Raw genomic sequence first — 23,709 nt, 5'->3', positions numbered from 1 at the left:
ATACTTCCTTCACCACTGCGTCTACCTCTCCAGCTCTTTGTGATCATCATCTTTGTTTCAGTTTGTTCTGACAATGAAGAGAAACGTGACACAGACGCTGCTCTAACATACGCGGTATGTGTGTATGTTTGGAATACATATGCTCAGTGTATTTGAGTGTGTGGGGGAGGTGGTCGTGTGTGTGTTGTGGTTGTGTATAGTAAATATTTTTACAGGAGCAATCATCTTGGCTTCATGTCAGAGTCCCCAGCTGTCGCCACAGCACCGGCCCCTGGCAGAGAGAGGGACAGACACAGCAAGACAAACCTCAGCCTCTGGTGTCACGTTGGGGTGGTGAGGCAGCCTGTGTCGCCGTGACAACCAGTGTTTGTACTGTATGCTGCCAATAATTAGATTGTAAAGGTGAGGCTGAGTAAACATGTTGAGCTGTGTGGGTTGTGTCTGCACCGGTCATCTCAGATACTCATCACAGTTATCAGTTCGCTTATTAATCAGCCTTAACTGTTTCCTTCACTTTCAAATTAATAAGTGTATTATTTTAACCAACTCCATTTCTGTGTGTATCACACTCAATTTTTACGAGCAGCAGCAGGATCAGAGTCCCCAGTTGTGCATAAGATTTCTCTGCTCCAGTTCCCTCCAGTCACACCCTCCACTCTTCAGGCCACGCTTCCTCATTAACATACAACTTCAACTGTTAAAATGGAAAAGAGTAAATGCAAAAGGATGTGAGAAAAATTAAAAAAACAATGAGGTATGCTCATATTGTAATACTTATTTGTTAACTTATGTCAATTACATGTAAATATTGCACAGTTGAATAGTTGCACAGAATTCTGGCTTATCCTCCACAGAGATTGCTTAGCTTAACTGTGTGTGTCTTCAAGAAGTATTGGACATCTCTGTCCAATACTTCTTGAAATTGGTCCAGTACTGAGTGAGACAGCAGCAGCCGTGCAGTGGCTGCAATGTAAGCATACTGTATGGGGCAACTGAACACCCTCACTTTATGTCAATTAAAAGAGTTTATTTTTGCCACAGAGCAGCTCAGATTGTTACTATAACTGGCTGAAGTGTCTCTGTACCTTGTTACTATCTCATCAAGTGGAAATCTTGTTCTGAAATCTCACCAGATGTGACTTGTTACAGACGACAACCATGAAAACGTGAGTGAGAGCTGGAGAGACAAGTAGCAGGAACAGTTTGTTGTGCTGGCGGACAGAAAGCATAGTTTAGTGTTAGAGTTGTGCCAACAAAAGGACGAGACACACTTTGCCCAGCTTTCAGAGACTACATTTGTTGGATATGGACACAGTTAAGTTGTGGCTAGTTGTGCTAGAGATGGATCCTAACACTTCTGTTGATACACTGTGCAACATATCCAAAACCCAAACATTGTCAACAATAATTAAGTCCCAATGTCCTCAGATGAGGCAATAATAAGGTCCTAATGTCCTCAATGAGTACTTCCTAATTAACAGCATCTTAGCTTGTTAATGTTACTAAAATTTGTTGCCATATCAAACTGCAAACATTATCAATAATAAATAAACAAGTTTCAACCATAAAATGTGATCAGGTTTTGGACCTTTTCCACTTTGTTTCAGGATCGGCTGCAGACTGACTTGGCAGAGATTGGATGCCATTTTGTTTTGACATGGATGAGTGTATTGTGCTCTTAATACCACTGGGTGGCACAGAAAGTGTCCATTAACAAGGACAACAGTTCTAAGTAGAATTAAGTATAAGGTTCAGTAAACCCAAAATGTGACATAAGAGGACATAGGGTCTCTGGAGGATATGACATCCTACAAATTAATGCCCCACGAATGGCTTTACGTACTTAATGTAAAGTTACATAGGATAGGTGTAGGCAAGTAAAGTTACATAGGTTAGGTTTAGGTAAAGAAACATGGTGAATTAACTTTAAAGTGACTAAAAGTTCATTCAAAGTTGACACAGTTTTGACAACCGTCTCCTGGTGAAAGTCCTGTGTTTTGTGACCCATCTATCGCCCCACCGTGCTTCCTAACTAGGCATCTGCTTCCCTCTTAACACGTGGGTTATGCACGGACTACTGGCTCATGATTACATGGAATATGTATGTATGAATTTTGGTGCATTATTTTTCATAGGAAAACATAGAAACAGTGCATGACAACAGTCTGCATGTTGACACAGATACATGGGAAAATAGGGTCCAGGTTGAAAAAGAGAGGTTATCCTCAAACAAAGCCAGCAGCCCTAAAGCTCATTGATACCACATCATATCTTGTTTGGTTAATGCTTGAAAAAGCAAATATATAAACAAGAAGTTCTTTTATGATGGTTTTATGCCGGACTGTTTTTTGGCTGGGAGCAATTACTTGCTGGAAGAACGACATAGGAAGAGAGAGAACATACATGTACAGCACGTATGTCTGTGTGTGTGTGTGTGTGTCTGTGTGCACATCTATCTATTTGTGTAACATTACATCCTGTCTCTCTGTATTTTCCATGTTTTATCTGTTCCTTTGATTTCATCCCTGCTGATGATGCACATGGATGCATGCTGGGGTGCAGGTTGGCTCTGTGTGTGTGTGTGTGTGTGTGTGTGTGTGTGTGTGTGTGTGTGTTGAGGCATGCTGTATGTACTTGATGTTCCCGTACGTTCTGACCTCCTGGCTCCTGTTGGGGATCGGCGTCCTTCAGGATTCAGACTGATGAGCCGTTAACTGAAGTCTGTCTGTTATTTTCTACGAATCTCCGAGTCTCTGTCTTAACTGTTGTGTACACTCCACATTAACTGTGTAATATACTAGACAGTGTAAATATACATAGAGTGCAGGTTCTTGGTGGCACTACATACAATCTGACTTTCAAATCAAACCAAAATATAATTATAGATTTGTTTTATAGTAAAAAAAAATATGTTGCCATCACACATCCTCTTCCTGTCCAGTGAAAACCATGTATCTCCAGATGTGTTGCTGTTGAATGTTTGTGATGAATTGAAGTATGAAGTGTTCCCATATGCATTAAGAAAATTCTCCTACTTTTGAAGCTAAATAAACCCTCTTGGATCAGCTGGAGAATGCGTCGTCACACAGCTGAAAACAGGCTGTTTTTCTGACTTTTTAGGGATACATGGTTCTCACAGGACAGCCATGCTGCAATCATATGATAATCTTATAGAGTATGATGCGTTTATGTAGATTAAACTACCCAACAGTCTATAAAGGGTTAAAATGAGCACAACCTTAAACATCTACAGCAGTAAAGTGTAACATACACATTAATGCAGCATTAATATGAATCCAAAAACATCAGATATGATTGACAATCAATTCTTTTAGTTTAACTCTGCAATATAAGTGGTCTTCCAGTGTCTACATTGGTATTTTTTGCTCTTTTTTGGAGTACTTTCAAATGCTTCATATCACTAAAATCTGCACAACCAAAACTAATTTATGTGAGTCAGTAAACCATGATAATTGATAAATGTATTGAAATTGTGTCATTTAAAAACTAGAAAAATTGGACATGTTTTGTCATAAGGTTTTACAAAATAAAAGCACAAAATATACTGATTCAAAAGATTCTTAAATGTAGAAACATGAACAAAAGATTTATACACACATTATTTGAACTATGTGCATTGTTTAGTTTTTTAAAATGGCTCATTTGTTTGAGCAGAGTCTAAAGGTGCTGTGATAGATTCATCATTCATTTCTCTGGTGCCAGCATGCATTATCATGTGGTTTCGCACCACACATACATAGCCTAATGATGTCATTAGCGTACAGCAGTGTACAACATGATGACACAGAAGACAATAGCCTTAGCTTTCTGCTGCAGAAAGATTGAGTGCTCTAGCTATTATGATTTTCTACGTTAGATTGATTTATACAGGATTATGCAAACAACGATTTCCTGCTGCCATTACAGGGAAATTCAAACACAAATACACAAATTGGCTTCTTTATAACTCTTAAGATTCACAGACAGAACAACTGTCTTTTTCTGAACACATTTTCACCACAAATACAACATGCTAACTTTATTAGCACAAGCCTATGGCATTTTACATTGTATAGATTAGCCTAGCAGCTAGCAGACTTTTCCTCTACTCATATGAAGCCAGGGACAACAACAACATTTAACAAAGGCAACGGTACACAGTTTGGCTCCATTACAACTCACAAGGTTCACTGACAAAACAACTGTCATTCTAAACACATTTTCCAAACACATACAACATGCTAACGTCCTTAGCTCAAGCCTATGGTATTTTACATTGTATAAATTAGCCTAGCGACCAGTGGAGATTTCCTCTGCTCATGTGAAGCCAAGATAAATTGGAAATGGTTTCAGCTTACAAAAAAGGACAGGAGGTCTGTGTTGCTGAGATGTGTAGTTACATTTCTGGGGAGGTGCACTGGAGAAGGGTGCGGTGTAGGCTTTATGTTGATGCAGAGCCTATGCCAAAGGTATGGTGTCGATTTGATGCAGAAGTATAAATTCCACTTTAGCTTTCTGCTGCAAAAAGAATGAATATTCTAGCTGTTATGGTTTATATTTTAGATTGATATATATATATATATACAGGATTATGCAAACAATGATTTCCCACAGCCATTACAAGGAAATATCAGCGTAATTACCGTAAAATTCCACATTTGCACGGCCCATGCATGCAAACAATGATCTCCCACGGCCGTCCACAGGATGTCCGTTTGTAAAGGGTTAATTAGTGAAATCTGTGCGGTGGGAGGTGAGTGGAAAATTGTTGTGTGTATGTTTATGCTACATTTTTGGGTCCCTGACTGTTGACGCTCAGGGGGACGACCAGTCAGACTGGACAGTTTAACTTCTGGAGCTGATTCAGCTGGCAACACACACCCGCACACACACCCACACACAAACACACACCTCAGGCTGTCTGTGCTAAACTAGAACTCTTTGGCTTTCGGCTGAAGATGAGTTACAGAAGTGTTTCTGAGTGTGTGTGTGTGTGTGTGTGTGTGTGTGTGTGCGTGCATACAGGTTATGCAGAAGTCAAGGTTAAAGCCGTCAGAACGGAGCAGGAACAAATCATGACTCAGCTTCGTCGCATCATCAACATTTCAGCTGCTGTTAGTCTGACTGAGGTCTGCACGTCTTTGTTTCGTCTGTACATTTGGAACATAAACATTTACGTCAGATTATCTCAGGCTCTGTTTTATTAAAGCTGTATTCAGTGTTTGTTTTGGCAAGTGTAAAAAAAAGGTCAAAGCACCATTTTATAAGGGGTTATGTGCTGAACTCAGCACTGGTCAGCTTCATATCTGCAGTAGAGACACGAGAGTGGTGTCGATTTTCTCGTCTAACTCTCGTCAAGAATGCAAGATATCAAACTTATCCTGTAAAACTCTTCAAAAGAGCCCAGTCTCTTTTTAAAATTAAATTAAAGCTCTATATGTCAGAGTTTCAGAGTCGGTTTAAGATACAGAAACCCAAAACCATGAATTTGTAGCCAATTGTGTGAATCATGTTTTAGGTCTTGTATCAGCTCTTAGAAATGTCATCAAGAGCTCCTTGTCTTCACACTGTACAGACAACAATCACCTGGATTACTCTGACAGTGAAGAGAATCTGAATCTGATTATTATGAGACAAGGAGCACCTTTTTAAAATGATTTCTACACAGACTTATGAATGTCTATCTGTGATGGACCTCTAATATCTTGACATCATTATAAAGAGTGAATTTATGATGGCTGTGTGTTTAGATTTGAGAGAGATGATACTGACCATGTTTTTTGTATCTGTTCAGAGCGCACTATTATTGCATCTCTGAATAATTTAATTTTTAGGGGTGTAAATCACTAGTTTCATCATCATATGATATCTATATAAATTTTTGGACAAGAATACAATGTTTGCCGATATTTGCCATGGCATGATTTCACTTCAGTTTAATTCAGGTTAGTCATCTATAGATATTAAGTCCACTATTCCAACCATCACAAACTCTGGTTTGGTGCAAAAAAATACTTCATCTACTGATGTTTGTCAGAAGAAGAAGAAAGTCTCATTTTCTTCTCACTCTGTCAATCCTACACGCTGTGCGTTAGATTCATACACTGTAAAAAATAATGGATTTAGGTACCATGACATCACCCAATGGTTTGTGGACTCCTGTTTGGAAACCTCAAATTCAGTATTTCGGCTGTTGCCATTTTTGTTTTTTGGAGCTAGAATTGACCGTAGTTGGGCGAGAGGATGGAGCTGTGAAAAATTGAGGGTTGGATCAGACTGAGAAGTTGAGGACGCTTTCCACAGACAGCCTGTCACTCAAAGCATCCCACCTCTAATTATACGTAACTTTAAGCTGTAATAAAATGTAAATAGGTGAGTTTAAAAAAAAAATCACCACCAGTGCAATTATTGTGAATGTTGAAATTAGGTATAGAGACCAGAACCACTTTTGTACCAGGCTGTGAACATGTTTATTTCTGCTGTATAGTTGGGCATTTTAACATGGCACTCTATGGGGATTGACTGTCTTCTGGAGCCAGCCTCAGATGGCTGTTCAAAGAACTGCAGTTTTTGGCACTTCTGTGTTGGCTTCATTTTTCAACCTCTGAGGTTGCTGCTTGGTTAGATCATAAAACTGATCAGATATTTACTGAATTGTAGACACAGGGTGTTTACAAGAAACAGATGTCGGCCTCCCCAGTAACATATTTGCAGAGGTAAGCAGGTGTTGTGCATGTTTGCAGAGCCTGGTGCAAAAAGCATGCATCAGGTCGTACAGTGTTCAGTTGTAAGTTAAGATGTTCTCTGTCGGTGCAGATGGACGCAGTGTTGAAGCAGAAATGTGAGCAGTGTGTTGGATTTGCAGCCTCTTTAGCTCCTGGTGTTTGTTTTGACACTCTAACAGATTAGACCACTGTTACATTACTGTGTGTGTGTGTGTGTGTGTGTGTGTGTAGGGGGGTGTTAGAGACTGAGTGTGTTTGCCCTAATTGTTGAATGTTCTCAGTGCGTGTGTGTTTGTGTGTGTTGGAGATTACAGTGTGTTCTATGGTATTAAAGGGCTTAAAGCGGGACGTGGTGGTCTGATCGCTGAGTGTTTTCCTCGATGGTGTACACACAGACACACACATACATAGTACATACACACATACATACATACAGTATAAAGAACATACAGACATATGTTCAACTTCACAGCTTCTTCTCAGAAGACACACACTGACACATTAACAGTGCACATACATTCTTGCGAGGATCCTCACTGACAAAATGCATTCCCTATTCGAACCATGAGAGAGAGAGAGGTGGGATGAGTTGCAGCAAACGTCCCTGACTGGAAAGCCCTTTTCCCACTGCAAAAAAACCCCACTAACAACCACTAACATCTAGCTTTTTTACTTAATAGGAAAGACAATCTGCATTCACTTGGTAGTTACAAGTATGTTTTGGCTCCAGCTCTAATAAGCTTTGATTGGTTGTGGATGAAATTTGACAACTGGGTGGACGCACTAATTTTAGCCCCAAATTTTAGATGCAGTGACAGCCACAAAATATGGCCCATCTCAGTCCAAGCAGCAATCAAACATTGTTCCAAACTTAGGCTGCACGTCGTGTGAGAGAGAAAAGTGCCTGGTCTACTGGTGATGGTTGGTTTTCCTGTGTTTAATAAAACGGCATACAAGCACTATTTTTGGTGGAAAAGTAGAAGAAGTGAACCAAGTCTTAACCCTCAAACAACATTTCCACCCTCAAACAACTATTTGAAGAAGTGAGTAATGCACCTAATATCCCCACTTCCCAAATATTTAATTTGTAAAAAAGGTATTCACTTTTACAAATGTCCTCACTTTAAAAAAAAAGTCATCATTTTCTAAAACATTTACCAACCATAGACTGTTTAATGACGATGGACGACATGACAGCTCCCTTAAAAGTGAGGCCAAAATGTTTTGATCGCCCCCTGGTGGCTGGCTGCAGTACAGATAATAAACCCCGCCCCCTTTCAATACAATTTTTACAAAGATGGTTTCTGTCATTTTAGGTAGTTCATATCACCCTGCTCTATGTTCAAGTGCTCGTTTCCCTGATTAGTTTGGTTTTAACTAATTGTTTGATGCTATAGGAAGTGATGTGGTTTCATGACTGACAGCTGCGTGTGCCAATCAGTGTGCTCGCAATCACAGCACTGCTTGGGATTGGTCGGATGTGAGTGGGAAATCCATACTGTGGGGATCACTGCTGTGCAGACTCCAGCTCCAAATTGCTTAACCAGTGCAAGAGCAACCATATCAGGGTATTGTGACTTCATTTTTCATACAATGGAAGGAAGTGGAGAGACATTGTCCATCTTAATATACATTCTATAATCCCCAAATTTCAGAAATGTAATTGATAAAAAACTGTACTGTTTTGATAAATGTCCTCAAAGTTCTAATATTCCAATGTGTGTGTGTGTGTGTGTGTGTGTGTGTGTGTGTGTGAGAGAGAGAGAGAAAGAGAGAGAGCGCCACTGCTGGATTCAGTGAGGTCTGACTGACATCTAGTGGACAATTTAAGTATTGACCACATGTCTGACTTTTAAATGCTTCCTATTTCCGTTCATTCATTACCACAGGACATCTTTATCATTTGACCGTTTTATCTTACAGCAGCCTAAATCTGGCACAGTGAAACTAAACACATACCTCATATTTATACCTTCTCTGAAACCCCTATCAAAAACGCAGAGCTTTTTTGTCAGGTCTGTAATTAACAATTATTTTTATCATAGATTATGTGAGAGGTGTCTCTGGTAGTGACGAACCTCCAGAGAACGAGCAGCTGATTCTGCAGCTCCCCACGGCTTTGCAGAGCATTATAGTGAGTTCTAGCTCATTGTTTGTCATTTAACCCACAACTTTACTGTTCTGGTTCACTCTCATTGCTCTCCTAGCATTGTCTTTAGAGAAAGGCTGTAAAAAGCCGCTGTACATTACCTGCTCAGCAGCAGACAGACACAGCTGGACACTACCTGATGAGCATCAGCAGCAACAAATCGCCCCTCTGGGATAAAAAAGTTTACCTTGACCTTCGAATCATCATGTTGCTCTGAAACTAGAGGTGACCGAGCTTTTTCTGTGGCTGCTTCTAACCTTTGCAATAGTTTACCCATGCAGATAAGAACTGCTCAGACCGCTGAATCTTTCAAGCTTTTACTGAAGACATACCTTTTTACTTTGGCTTTTAATGTAAGCTGATCTTTGACATCCTGACTCCACATATTGTTTCTGTTTGTTTGCCCTGTGTTTCTGTATTTTGTTAGTTCCTTGTATGCTGGTGAAGCACTTTGGTTAACTCTGGTTGTTTTTAAATGTGCTAAATAAATAAATTGGACCTCGACTTTGACCTTCAAACTGCTGGATGTGGAAACAAACAACTGTGTGCTAACAACTTTAACAATCAACTTAAAAAGTGACAAATATTTTGTTCACAACTTGTTCTCCTGGAAAAAGGGGCCAAAAAAATCTGCTATTGTAGGTTTAAAGAAGAGCCAGAGTCTCCAGAACCAAACACAAAACATTAAAGGTACAGTGTGAAGAATTTAGTGGCATCTCGCAGCGAGGTTGCAGAACTGAAACTTCTCCCACGAGACAAGTGTGTAGGAGAACTGCAGTAGTTGATGCAAAATGCAAATGGCTATATCTAGAGCCAGTGTTTGATTTGTCCGTTCTGGTCTACTGTAGAAATGGCGGACTTTGTGGAAGTGGACCTGCTGTGTATGCAGATATAAAGGGCTGAATCTAAGGTAACAGAAACACAGCAATCTTATTTTTAGTTGATTATAAACTTGTGAAAATGTAGTTATGAATACTATAAACCAGGTCTGCTGATATATGTCCCTGAATCCTACACACTGGACCTTTTAAGGTGAAGTTATTACCAGAGTTGAAGGCTGTTTGTGACCTTTGACCCAAAGTTGGCTCAACTTGGTCTAACTGGAACTGATCTGAGCCGAATCTGTCAGCCACATCTGGGTCAGAACTGGCTCAAATTGTGTCTTATCCCTAGTTCACATAGTACTTTGCTTTTTGTTGCTGCAGTCAGTTGTCCTTATGCAGCACCCTTAGTCTGTACCTGTGATATACAATAAACAACATGGCTCCCAGTTAACAAGTGTGTCCTGTCTCTCAGCATGTTGTCGAGCAATTTACATGCAACGTGGTACGTGTAGGTTCAGTAAGAACGAGAACCCCCATGTCAGTCAACATAAACAGCAGCACACTGTTTGTAGTTGTAGTTTTAATGGACTACAGATCCCATCAGCGCAAGCGTCCTCTATGGTGAGATTTTCCTTTAAAAAATCTGGAGGAAGACATGACCATGTTGGTGCAGAGTGGTGAAGAGAGACAGACAGAGCACAGGGAGTATTCACCCGGTCGTCACCCTCCTCTTCTGTTAAAGGGGCAGTTTTTGTTTCTCTCTCAGGATGTCAACAGGAACCAAATTGGTGTCGGTGGACTTTGAGATCTTCGGTCATGTTCAGGGTCTGTATGTTTAACTCTCCTCCCTCCTCTTCCTCTCTTTTCTGCTGTGCTCTGTGAGCTGCAGCTGTAAACTGATCTGCTGCTGCTTAATTTAGGAACAGGCACAGCTCTGCTGCTGCAGGCAAGACAGGATCTCACTGCACTTTGACTTCCTGCTGCCTCAGAATTAATATGATTATTAAGAATTTACCAGAACATCTCAGGAGCTGTTTGTTTTAGTCAGTGAAAATACAGCCATTTATTATAAAAAACAACAAGTCATCTTCCTTTTCTCCTTCTCTTTCCCTCTTAAATTTCGACAGGAGTTTGTTTCAGAATGGTGAGTTTCTCTTTTTGCTCCCATCACAACCTGCTGTTTCCTGTGCCACCAAAGCTATATTGTAGCTCACTAACACCTTTTTCACACTTAACAGCCAGTAACCTGTGACTTCCAGTACCCTGAACTTTAAATACGCTTTTGTTGCTTTGATACGAGGCTCTTCCTTTTGTTTCAAGTGTTTTACAAACCAGGATATATTTAGATATGTCATTAAAATGTTTACACTGACTCCTAATCACAGAAAAAGAAAATAAAAGCATACTTTAATTCTGGAAAAGCGACAAAGTCTTTCCAGTGACGCTATGGATCACAGAACAAACACACACATTACTCCAAGAAAGAATTAGGTTTACCTTGAGTGATGAACTAAGCAGTTTTTAAAGATATGATCACAATCTGTCCATTTTCATCTGTTCTTCCTTGGCGGGGTCATGGGGCCAGCTGGTTGAGTAAAGTAGGCTAGACATCCTTCTCCCCAGCAATGCTCTCCAGCTCCTCCTGGAGGATCCCCAGGCATTCCCAGGCCATATGAGATTTATAATCCCTCCAGCATATTCTGGGTCTGCCCAAGGGCCTCCTACCAGTTGGACGTGCCCGAAAAACCTCATAACTGGAGGTCCCCACTTCAATGGGCCCTTTGCGAAGAAGCAGTGGCTCTAGTCTGAGCCCCCTCCAGATGTCCGAGCCCCTCACCCTATCTCTAAGGCTGAGTCCAGCCACCTTATGGAGGAAACTCATTTCAGCCACTTGTATCCGTGATCTCGTTCTCTCCGTCTCTACCCCAAGCTCATGACTATAGGTGAGGGTTGGAATAAAGATGGACGGGTAATCGAAAGCTTTGCTGTCTGGCTCAGCTCCTTCTTCGCCACAATGGCCCTGTGCAGCACCTGCATCACTGCTGATGGCAGCCGATCCATGGCCTCCTAGCCGCCGATCCATCTCACGCTTCATTCTATCCTCACTTCTGAGCAAGACCACTTCAGCTCCTTGGCATGGGGCCGTAACTCTCTCCCCACCCAGAGGGAGCAATCCGCCATTTTCTGGCAGAGATCATGGCCTCAGACTTGGAGGTGCTGACTTTCATGCTGTCGCTTCACACTCAGCTGCAAACCACCCCATTGCATGCTGGACGCCATGGTGTGATGAAGCCAACAGAACCACATCATCTGCAAAGATGCAATTCTCAGGTCCTCAAATTGAACCCCTTCCTCCTCATGGCTGCACTTTTTGATTCTGTCCATGAATATCGCAAACAGAATCAGTGCCAAGGGACAGCCCAGGTGGAGGTCAATACCCACTGAAAACGTGTGTGACTTTGTGCAGAGTAAGTGGACACAGCTCTTACTTTGGTTATACAGGGTTACCAAGCTCATAGCAATAACTTCGGTACCCTGTATTCCTGCAGTGCCCCCTGCAGGACTCCCCGGGGGACCCAGTCATGAGATTTCAGATGCAGCCCTGCAAGGGTGAAGAGCTGGTCCACTGTTTCACTGCCAGGACAGAATCTGAATGCTCCTCCTGAATACAAGGTTTAACAGTTGGAGCCTCTTTTTCAGCACCCTGAAATTAACGACATAAGGCCACCATTTAGTTATTTTCTTGAACAACACAAATTGAGCATCATATTAAAATTTACAGGGAGTGCTGGGCGAGTGGATTGATGAGTGGTCTGATGGGTATATCCCCACTTTTCTTTTTTCAGTCTCTTTCTTTTTTCTCTCTCTTTTATTTTATGTCATCTCTGGGAGGTAGTGTCAAAATTGAAGATGCGCCTTCTTGTTTATTATTGTCAAGAATTTAGCACAAATGGTTTCAATAAAAAACTATACGTCATCTTTGTGATCTGTTTGGTAGGCCAGTGAAGTATGACTAGTATGATTACTGAACAGGCCCAAAGTGTTAGGGCTCCCCCTGGCCTTCACCTGTAAAATGTCACGCAAATTAACACTTACTGACCAGGAAGAGACTCAACCACAGAGGTGTAAAATGACTACAAAGAAACAAAATATGACCAAAACAGAGACAGATTTTGTCAAACAGAAACAAAATGACCTCAAAGATACCCAAAGGACTATAAAGAGACGCAAAACATCCACAAAAGACAAAAAAAACCCACAAAGAGACACAAAACAACAACAAGAAGACACAAAATGACAACAAAGAGATTCAAAACCAGCTCGAAGCCTGTGTGTCTTGCTCTTATGTCTGCATATCTGTTGCATTAATGTTGCAGTTGGTAAAGGTGGAGCTCAGAACAGAAAACAACAATAAAAAGTAATGTGATTACTCAGACTGGAGTCCCCATAGATCAGTGCTGCTTCTTGTTAGATGGCTGAACATGTGGTGCAAATTCATCAACTTTTTCTGATATTATTTGGTCTTGTTCTGTTGAAACAACTTTATCATACAAGTATACACAACATTAACCCCTTCCTCTCTCCCTCCCTCCCCGCAGTACACAGAGAAGCAGGGTCTGCAGCTCGGCCTGGTCGGCTGGGTGAAGAACACCTGGGGTGGGACGGTGGTGGGACAGGTCCAGGGTCCTGCTGACATGGTGGAGGAGATGTGAGTACACAGTGATACTGCAACACCAAATCATAGACTGTATTACAGTAGCAGCATGTTTGTTCTTTCTGTTTAGAGTTCTCATTCAGATGGACGAACAACCTGAATAAAACATCATTTCTATTTATTAATTTAAAGTGTTTGTTAACTTCCATGTTTTTGTGCTAGAGGATCCCCTGGGGAAAGAGATGATACATCAGTTACATGTATCATAAATTAAAATAGATAGCTGAGACACTGAATATTCATCATTTGGTATCTGAAACTCTGTCAGCATTCGCTTTAGGAGTAAATTCCCTCAGTTAAGGGGAGACTACTCAGGTGAATAGGGTAAAAAATGTTTAAGGTTTCTGAAATGTTATGTTTAGACATGCAAACAAGGTATTATATAATTAAATGTGCACAGATTTGCATATATCTCCAGAACAAAAGTATGAACATGGCTGAATGCCTTTGTTGTCATATTAGAGTCGAAGGTTTTTATAGAAGGATTTTTTATCTCCTTTTATCACTCCATAATTCAGATGATACTGCTGACAGCCATAAAGAAACCATTTTTGCCATGCTTTTAGGAATAAAATGTTCTATAAATCAGACTATGAGTGATATATGAACAAACCCCTGTGTGAAAATCTCCAGAATGTAGATATAAATAAAAATGAAAAGGTTAGTGTATGTAATTGCTACTGATGAGGAGATGTTAAGCTCAGAGTTTGAGGGGAAAAACACAAAAAAAAACTCATTTTGGGAAAACGGCCTTTAAAAATATGAAAAAAAAAAGATATAAAAAATATAAAAATATATTTTTTAAAAATATAAAAAAAAAAAATTTATGAAAAAATATGAAAAAAAATTTTTTAAAATAATAATAATAATAACTATTCTTTTAAAAAGACACTAGGGTACAAAGATTTTAATTAATAAATGTCACCGTGAAATTTCCCTAGTGGATTACTTACATCAAGACAATTATTTTTTGTATAACAAGTTTTCTAAAATTCTAATTTAAATATGCAAATGAGGCATTATCTAATTAAATATGTGCTTATTGTGTATATTTCCAAAACAGAAATCTGAACTAAAATAAACATCCACATGTGTATTTTTGACATTTTCTTTCCACAAGTTTAAAAAGAAAAAAAGAAGCAGAAAGACAAAAATCTCAAAATTGACCAGTGCATGAAAAAAATGTTTTCACTTAGGATGTCAACTTAAGTGAGGTCTGAGGTTACGTTCACTTTCATCACCACTAGATGGCGCTCTTTACCTTCACAACAGAACAGTCCAGGCTGCACTTCAGTTCACCTCACATGGAGAGCTGCAGTCTGTGCAGGTGTCCCTCCTAATAAGTGATTCATCACCTTTTCTCTGGTCAGTCTTAATATCTTAAGAAGAAATGAGAATAACCTGATCAGGAACCAGTTCCTGAACACATCACTGCACACTGTGATAGTTACACACACACATATTTCCCCTCCTCTGTCTGTCTGTCCGTCTCTCCCCACACTGAATGAGTGGTAATGAGTAATAATCAGTGATGAAGCTGAAGCTGGAGCTCAGAGTGTTTTGACATCCTCTCTGTCTGGTGGGAGTGATGTCACCAGGGTGTGGACGTCTCTTTTAGACGACATCAGTGCCTCCTGGGATCTGCTGTCTCTCACACACACACACACACACACACACACACACACACACACACAAAATGATATAATTCTTGGTGTTTGTTTCATGTCCTTGCTGCAGCAGATGGGTGGAGCTTACTGAAGCAGAGCTGCTTATTTCAGCTGCTGGACTCAGAAAATAGCTAAACATGTTTTGAAACACGTGTGAAACATTTATATTACAAAACAAATTGAAAAAGGAGACACGTGTGGACGTATTTAACATATTCAGTTAATGTACTTATACTTACAGGATAAATGAGTCATACCTGAAATGTCATTGTGTGTGTTACAGCTTTAATCTTGGTCTTTATTGTAGACGCACAGTGCTCGTTGTTGTTATCACAGTGTTGAGGGGAGGGGCAGGACCCCTAAATTGCATCAAAGGCCCCTTTGGGACTGGATTTATGTCTCTTAAGGAAGGTGGGGATTTAACGATTACATACATTACAACACAGACTGCTGGCTGGTGAACATGGATGGAAAAACAATGCCGATCTTAAGTCGTATGTAATATCAGCCTTGCAAACATTTCATTAGGAAGGAAGTGCATTCAGCACTGTTATTAACCCTCAGTGACGATGCTGATGCTTCCAGTTGGCTCTCTGTCAGCGCCACTAAATTTGTGCTAAATTTAGGCTCTTATGTCTGTTTAACAAGAGTTAGTGGAGTGTCTTGCTGGGGGCACTGCCATCCATAAGTGCCGTTGCCATGAGGGGGGGTACTTGGTCTGCAGCAGTGTTCAGGTGAGTGGAGCACATCAAGTAGCCTCCACATGAATGCCAGGACCCAAGGTCTCCCAGCAGAACAATGCACTGTAACAAGACGATCAATGTTATTCACTTCACCCACCAGTGGTTTTAATGTTTTGGCTGATCAGTGAATATATAGTGTCAGCATACATGCCCCACTTTAGGAGGTATTTCTCTGTTCTGTCCTGCATCCTGTACGATATCCTCACATATGCAGCTTCCGTGCCTAATTCAGTCCCCCATTCCCGAAAAGCAAGTTCTCCAGGTTTCCTCCAGTTCCTGAGGATTGTCTGTGGTCCAATCATGATGACACCACTCTGCGTCCAATATTTCAGTGGTTGGGGAAAAGCAAACAACATTCTGCAGTCTCAGAGCACACATTGCCTTTTATGACAATGGCAATGCAGCAGTGAATCTTCATCCAGTCTTGATTCATTTTAGGGCATGACCATAGCACATATACCAGTGTACCTAAGGGCTACATGGTTTTTATAATTTGTTGCACTGTATTTGTTGTTTCTGCCCTCATATATCTGCGTTCCATACTGGATTGAATGTGTGTTCTTGCTTTTGTTCTCTTTGTTCTCATGCTTGGCATATTTTGGACAGTGTTTATTTTGTTGAAGGCAGAATAACATAAAATCTAGAACCCTGATTCCAAAAAGAGACGCTGTGTAAACTGTACATAAAAGCAGTATGCAGTAATTTGCAAATCCCTTTTGACTCATATTCAAATAAATACAGTCCAAAGACAAGATATTTGATGTTCAAACTGATAAACTTTATTGTTTTTTGTAAATATACACTCACTCTGAATTTGATGCTGCAGCACGTTCCAAAAAAGTCAGGACAGGAGCATGTTTACTGCTGTGTTACATCACCTTTTCTTTTAACAACACTGAGAAAGTGTTTGGAAACTGAGAACACAAACTGTTGAAGTTTTAAAAGTCAATTTCTTTCTCAAGATTCACAAGCACCCCCCGAAGTTTTCAGGGTTAAACTGTGTTCTGTCACTATTGAAAACATTTGGATCAGAATCCAGGACCAGAAATGAGAGTTTGATTAAATAATAGGAGGAAATTAAAGCTGATTGGAGCTCTGCTAATCAATCACCCTTAACCTCAGTGTGACGTTTATAAACAGACTCATTAACACTCGCTTTCATTGAAGAGATTAAACACACACTAACACACACACTCTACTATTTCCTTCTATTCTATCAGAGATCTTTTCCGTGTTAACACGCTCACTCTCACGTCCTTCCTGTCGACTCCACTTTCACCACGACCTCACTTCCTGCAGGGCCTGGGAAACAGGAAGCAGCTGTTCCTTTGGGCAGAGAAAAGGGGGGGAAGTTAGAGAGGCAGGGGGTAATACTAATGGATCGAGGTAAGGAGGAGATAGGCCGTCCCTCCAGGAATACACAGGCTCTTTTTTGGAATCGTTGCAGGAGTAAATGCCTGATTTAAGGCAGCTTCTCTGAAAACTTGCACTGCATGTTCATGATGAAATCTGCCAAAATAGTTGTAATTCTGTTTTGAAGAATTCAGTAATTCATTTAGGAAACCCATACAGATGAGATAGTGTTAGGGAGATATTCAGAACTCCTCTGTCATGGACTCTGCTGGAGCTTCCTGATTCTCTTAGGCTGAATCCAAATGTCCCCATTTCACTGTACTTGCAGACTCGCAGAATTTGCAGGTGCGTTCCTGGGAAGTCCAGGACAGCTGAGGGCTGTCCAAATCCACGATTCAGCAAGCCCCCAAGGGACCTCAAGCGGACTTCCTGCAGACCTCCAGAGAGTCTGTTTGGGGTGCAGTCAGACTTCAGCAGACTTCACTGATTTAATAACCACTGATTAAAAACGTCTTGAGGGCTGTCTATCAGCCGCTTGCTATTACTGCCCTCGCAGACTTTACGTGATGACAGTAAATACATCACACTACATACAGCTGAAGTCCGTGAGGGCTTGGAGGCCGTTTATACGTTGCCGGCTATTTTCATAAACGGACGTTTCACCGTCTCCGTTTTCAAAAAGATCTTTGTTTACACTTACCCGTGTATATATACACAAGAACATGCCAAACCTGTAGGTGGCAGTGTAACGAGAAGCTCAAGCCTTCCATGTATCCATTGTCACCATAGCAACATAGGTCGCACTTTTGACACAGGCGCAAGTTCTGGCGCATACTGTGACGTCGGCTGCCTATAACTCTGTTTATCTCCGTTTATCTCAGTTTACATGCAAACGCGCAACTGGAGTTGTCCAAAATCTCCACTCTGGCCAGAGTTTTTAGAAAGACTCGTTTTCAGAGGAGAAATCTCCATTTGCGTGTAAACGAAGGGCACAAACGAAGGAAGATGTCTCCGTTTATCAAAATCACCGTGTACGTGTAAACAGCCTCTCCTCTCTCTCCACACTCATTGGCACTCCCCCTTTATTGACTCTCAGCCTATCAGTGAACTGCCTGCCAAGTCTGCCACACACCTGTTGCTCGTCTGCTTGTTTACCTTTCAGTTCATATACCAGTCAGTTTGCCTTTGTTGTTACCAGATCGTAGTTTGTGCTTCTGCCTACTTAGTGTCCCGCCTGTTGTTTGTATTGCCTTCTTAAGATTTTGACCTGTGCCTGCTTGCTTGGTTTGAACCTTTGTCTGATGCCTCTGTACCTCTGCCTGATAAATCTTGAGTTTTGGTTTTGGTTTCTGGAACAGTCTGTGCTTTGCATGTATAGTAGGGCTCGTGGTGCAGTGGATAATGCAACTGACTGGTTCAACTTGTGGCCAGCTTGTGGTCGCCTTTAGCTTGTAAATCACTCACTCCTCGTTGCCAATCTTCCTCTACAAGCTGTTTTTCAGAGTAAATTTGCATCTAGAAACATCCAAATGATGGGTAAATGGCCATTCAACATGTGCTAAACCACAGGGAGAGAAATGTGGGAGAGACAAGGGGGAGAGAAAAAGAGAGGGTGGAGGAGAGAAAGGAAGGAAAGAGATAAGCAAGCAGAGTGATGAAAGTGAGAACATGTAAGAAAGGATCGAGAGAAAAAGATTAAGAGCTGGTGGTGGGAGGTGGACGAGTGGGTGGTTTCCGCTTTCTCCTCTGAGAAAAAACTCCCAGAGAGTCGACAGCTTTAATAAAAAACTGAAGCTGAGAGATTATTAAAAGAAAGCAAGATTGGAAACTAACAAGTCTGCCTGTTTTGGAATTTGCAGGAGTGAAGCCAAGTTGAGGAATAAAAAACAACATGTGAGGATGGAGGAGAAAAATTAGAGGGAGGGGGAAAGAAAGAAAGGAGGAATGAAGAAAGAGGAAAAACAGATGTAACAGGTGTCTGACACTCACATGAGCTGGATTACATTAATCTGGGAACATGGTAGAACTGTGTGTGTATGTGTGTGTGTGTGTGTGTGACATTCTGTCAAATTAGGAAGCACTTGTTTGATTTGCTGCAGTTTTCTATGAGCGAAGCGTGCATTTCAAACGTCTGTATTACAGTGATCAAGATTAATATTCAGTTAGTAGTGCAGCCCCAGGTCCATCCAACTGCTCAGCTTTAGGGAGGAGGACGGGCTGACTCGTGTGGAATATTCATGTTATTCAAAAAGGTGCACCTGGTAACAGCATTTGTATCTTCAAATTCTTTTTTGTGAGTTTGTAGATTCAGGTTTTTATCTGTGAGAGTAAGTTTGGAAGCCTGAAATGGTTGCAGGCAGAAAACTAAATATAAAAGTATACATTAACAAGCTAACACAACTCTTTGATGATAATCCATAGACTAGTTTGGTGTACAACAGTGTTTGACTTTGACCATCATGACCAGCAGCTTTTTCTATCCTGAAAGCTACAGCTGGAAACTTTTATCTCAATCAGGAGATACTTATGCTGGGGGGAAAAAATGTATTTACATGTGCACATAAGTATGAGAAATGTGAAAAGTCCTTGGCGATTAGACCCCATCATGATGTCATATATTTCAGGAGGGTGATAAAGACGCAGTAGATTAGGGAACCCCCCCGTGGAGTCTAGACGCTGGTGGTGGTTTTAGTGGTGATGAGATGAGATGAAGCGGGTGCTAAGGATCTGGATGTGAAGAGGAGTGGGCTTCTTCTACAGAAATCAAAATGTGTTTAACCTGCACTGCATGCATGTAACGAGCAGCAACAGTACATTTCCTGTGAAAATAAAAGTGTATTTTTAAAGTGACACAAGAAGCATAGATCGACATGCTGTCCCTTAATGTCCAAAACCAACACAAGAGGGTACCTAGCGTGTCATATTTTGACGTGTATGTCCACTGACAAAGTGGCAGTGTTTGACCTGTTGGGATGAAGATGCAGTGTTATTTCTTAACATCAGGCTGTGATGGTTGTATACTTTGTAAGATATTTAATAATCTGTTGTTTCTAAAACTGAGCCCAGTGAGTGACCCTGACCCGTGGACCCCACGGGTTCTTGTGGTTGTTACGGGCTGTGAACGTTGAATTTTGGTACTGTACTTAGTGTGACTGTAATTTGAAGCATTTCTCTGGCACGAGAATTTCCTTCAGGATAAATAAAGTTCTATTGAATTGAATAAAAAGGAATTTCAGTTTATTTCTATTTGGGTCTTGTTTTTGTCCATGAAAATTACATTAGAGTGAACGTTACCGTGGTAACTTGGTGAGTAAAATGCTGTAATTATTAATAAAAATGGTGGCCACAGCTAAAAACAAAAAACACCCAAGTTGTAATATGCTGAAAATTACCATTTTAGGATGTTTGGGGAATTGGGAGTGTATTGTCAGCGAGGGATCAGTGTGTTGTTGTGGAGTAAAATGGCAGCAGATTACAAACCGACAAACATCCAGCTGCTGGAGACTTAATACTAAGCTCTGCACTGCGTGTGTGTGTGTGTGTATACAGTAGAGTAGTGGGTCACTGAGCAGATCAGTCGACTGTAGATGGGGAGAAGTTTTTTTGCCAAAATAGAAAAAGTAGGACAGCTCGTCTCTCCGTCACAAACTCTCTCTCTGTCTCCACCTCCCCCTCTTCCTCTCTCGCGCTCTGTCTCTCCCTGGCTGAGCTTCAGTCAGCGCGGCAGCGGCTACACGGACGTGACCCTGATCCCCTCAAATCTCCTCTAATCTACACGCACACCATCAGAAGCATCACAATCATCAGTCAGCCGCTGGTGAAACAGAGTCGTTCTGCTGCAGAATACACTCTGATTCTCAGGGTTAAATATAGCTGCAGGAATGTTTGCATTTTCCCATCATGCCCCTGGTTCTCCAAATACTGGCCTGACCTCTGAGTGGCTGGTGGTGGAGTTTGTTTAATTATTTATTTATTGTCGACATTTTTGTCCCACGAGCAGCGAGGCACATGATGATGGCGTCAGTCTGTCTGTCCAACACTTTGGTCCGCTGTGTGTCCCAAAGGACGTCGTCAAGTTGTGTAGGAAATGTCCCAAAATGGCAACAGTACAAGATCTGCTCGCTCAGCTGGAGTTTCCATATGTTACAGAATAATGTGAACACTGTATGGTGACCGATACCCTCCTGAGACCCAAAAGAAAAGGTTTTAAAATATATATATTTTCAAAGATATTTTTATGGCTTCTTGCCTTTAATCCATAGGACAGTTTATTAGTGTAAATTATTACATAATTAAAGTTATTGGGATGTAAGAAACATATCACAACGCTTTTTTCCTCTTAGAACTGTAATTATGTTTTGTAACATGTCCCTTGTTGTGGACATCAGGTCAGTCTTTTCCACAAAAGTACCACAGTACAGTACATTTACATTACACGATGAAATTCAAGTCTAAGAAGTGTAATACTGAAGGTACTGTGCATGCTTTTAACTGGTCCCACTTAGGGGTGTGCCATATCATCCTGTTCACGACAATACCAGTATAATTTTTAATATCATATGAAAAATTCATATCACGGTACTCGTGATATTTCGACTTGTTGACATTTTGACGTCACACTGTTACCCATGGCAACAACAAGCATGGCTCAAAGCGAAATTATTACCGACTCTGTGGTGGTTCCAGAAAGAGGAGCAGCTTCAGTAGTGTGGAACAAACTGTGGCGTCCTGAGTGTTGTATGAACAACCCCGGACTTCTCAGACTCTTGTAGTGACTTACCGCTCAGAGGGAACTCATTCAGCGGCTCTTCTGGCAGCAGCACAGCGTCTCTCTCTCTCCTCTCTAACCGTGCGCACACGGGAGTCGGTTTCATTAAGTGATTTTGTCATAAACCTTTGGTAATGTAAACCTGCGTGACGCTCGAGGTGTCACTACATATGTAAAAAAAAACTACATATATAAAACTCCATATATGTGAATGTGTGATAGTTGTGGTATCATAACAGCCTGTCACAGGTTACAGCGTGATGATTAGAGGAGAAATGGCAGAACATAAAGGTCCAGGTGGAAAAAAACAACTCAATCATTTAGGATTTTGAAATATTGTGATATTATTTTAGGGCTGTATCTCCCACCCCTAGTGCCCCATCGATAAATATGAATTGCTGGGCGTCAGGAGGATGTAGAAATATCCCTGAAATGTTTTGATAAAAGATGCTGTTTACAAGTTTGTAATCACAGTATTGATTGTGGTGAACAGATGTGAGCATAATAATTTCTCTCTCCTCTTTCTCTCTGTGTCGTCCACAGGAAGGTGTGGCTGAGTAAAGAAGGAAGTCCAGGCAGTCGGATCACCAGAGCCTCCTTCACCAACCAGAGAAGCATCGACAAGCTGGAGATCTCCGGCTTCAAGACGCGCTTCTGAACAGCGAATCAAACGTACCCTGAAGGGCTTCGCTTCCCTGCTCAGAGCAGAAACACTGAGAGCTGCTTCTAGTGTTCAGAGCTGTAGAGATCTGAGTGTAGATGTTATATCCATGCTCCTGTGGAGTCTGTGAAGGACGACTCCTGAATGACACACTGGAGCTGGAGACTGTCTGTAGAAGGCCTCAGATTGAATCCAGACGAGATGGAAACGTATGGGCTGAAAGTGTTCTGTCATATTAATAACTTTATTGAAATATTTTAATTATAATAAAAAGAAAATGTTGATGTAATGTATCCAGCACTTTAAAAACACCCACTGCTTTGAGGAAAGTTTCTACGGAAGCAGCTGCAGCTACTATGTTTGTAAATTAGGTGTGATTAAAGTCATTTTACCACTGTTCTGATGGCATCCACTTTTATTTGCAGACAAACATGAAGGTCAGGTGTGTAGGGGGATATATATTTAGGGGAATATATTGGCAGAAACAAAATATACTATAGTGTATATTCATCCGCAAGTAAGATTCACTGTGTTTTTGTTACCTTTGATTGAGCTGTTTACATCTTCATAGGGAGCGGGTCCTCGTGTATGGAGTCTGCCATGTTGCACCGCCATGTTTCTACAGTAGCCCAGAACAGACAAACCAAACAGTGGCTCTAGGGCCATTTGCGTTTTTGCATTTGCCACCATAGTTTGCTGCCAAATGAGCAGTGTACACTGATTTTTAATTTGAAATTGCTTTGTTTGATTTATCAGCGGATTCATTTGTTGTGGAGAGGCGGAGACCTCTGGATAATTCAGCTCAAGGTAAATAATCTCAATAAACCCTGACAGTCTGGTCTCTCTCCGAAGTTGTCAAAAACTGGCTCTTGGTCGGTGACTTCTGGCGAAATCACCGAAAAAAGCCATCCTTAAACGCTAGTGTGACGCGCAGCTGGTTGCTATTATAGTTTAATGGTGGCCAGCTGCGTCAGGGACAAGAACAAAAGTTAAAGTCCCACTGATTGTCACCTGATGCTGAGTGCCAAGCAGGGAGGCATTGGGTCCCATTTTTTATAGTCTTTGGTATGACCCGGCCGGGGATCGAACCCACAACCTCCCAGT

At 41.1% G+C, this 23,709-nt stretch overlaps 1 protein-coding gene across 1 annotated transcript; it reads left to right on the top strand.

Annotated features, from left to right (window-relative positions):
* The first annotated feature begins 10,358 nt into the window (after nt 1-10,358).
* Nucleotides 10,359-23,004, top strand: LOC125904064 (acylphosphatase-2-like). The gene is made up of 4 exons (XM_049601306.1): nt 10,359-10,523; nt 10,826-10,842; nt 13,298-13,407; nt 22,488-23,004. Exons 1-4 carry the CDS (start codon nt 10,466-10,468, stop codon nt 22,600-22,602), a joined length of 300 nt encoding a protein of 99 aa, XP_049457263.1. The 5' UTR covers nt 10,359-10,465; the 3' UTR covers nt 22,603-23,004.
* The last annotated feature ends 705 nt before the right edge of the window (nt 23,005-23,709 follow it).

The sequence above is a fragment of the Epinephelus fuscoguttatus genome, linkage group LG16, assembly GCF_011397635.1.
Source record: "Epinephelus fuscoguttatus linkage group LG16, E.fuscoguttatus.final_Chr_v1".
NCBI classification, from domain to species: domain Eukaryota; kingdom Metazoa; phylum Chordata; class Actinopteri; order Perciformes; family Serranidae; genus Epinephelus; species Epinephelus fuscoguttatus.
Note: the sequence above shows the minus strand (reverse complement) of the source record. Positions and strands in the feature narration are given on the sequence as shown.

Bases quoted from the DNA above. Each gene is read 5' to 3' on its own strand.
- LOC125904064 (XM_049601306.1), top strand. From the start codon at position 10,466: ATGTCAACAGGAACCAAATTGGTGTCGGTGGACTTTGAGATCTTCGGT. The intron at 13,408-22,487 runs GTGAGTACACAG...TGTCGTCCACAG, and splicing joins GCTGACATGGTGGAGGAGAT to GAAGGTGTGGCTGAGTAAAG.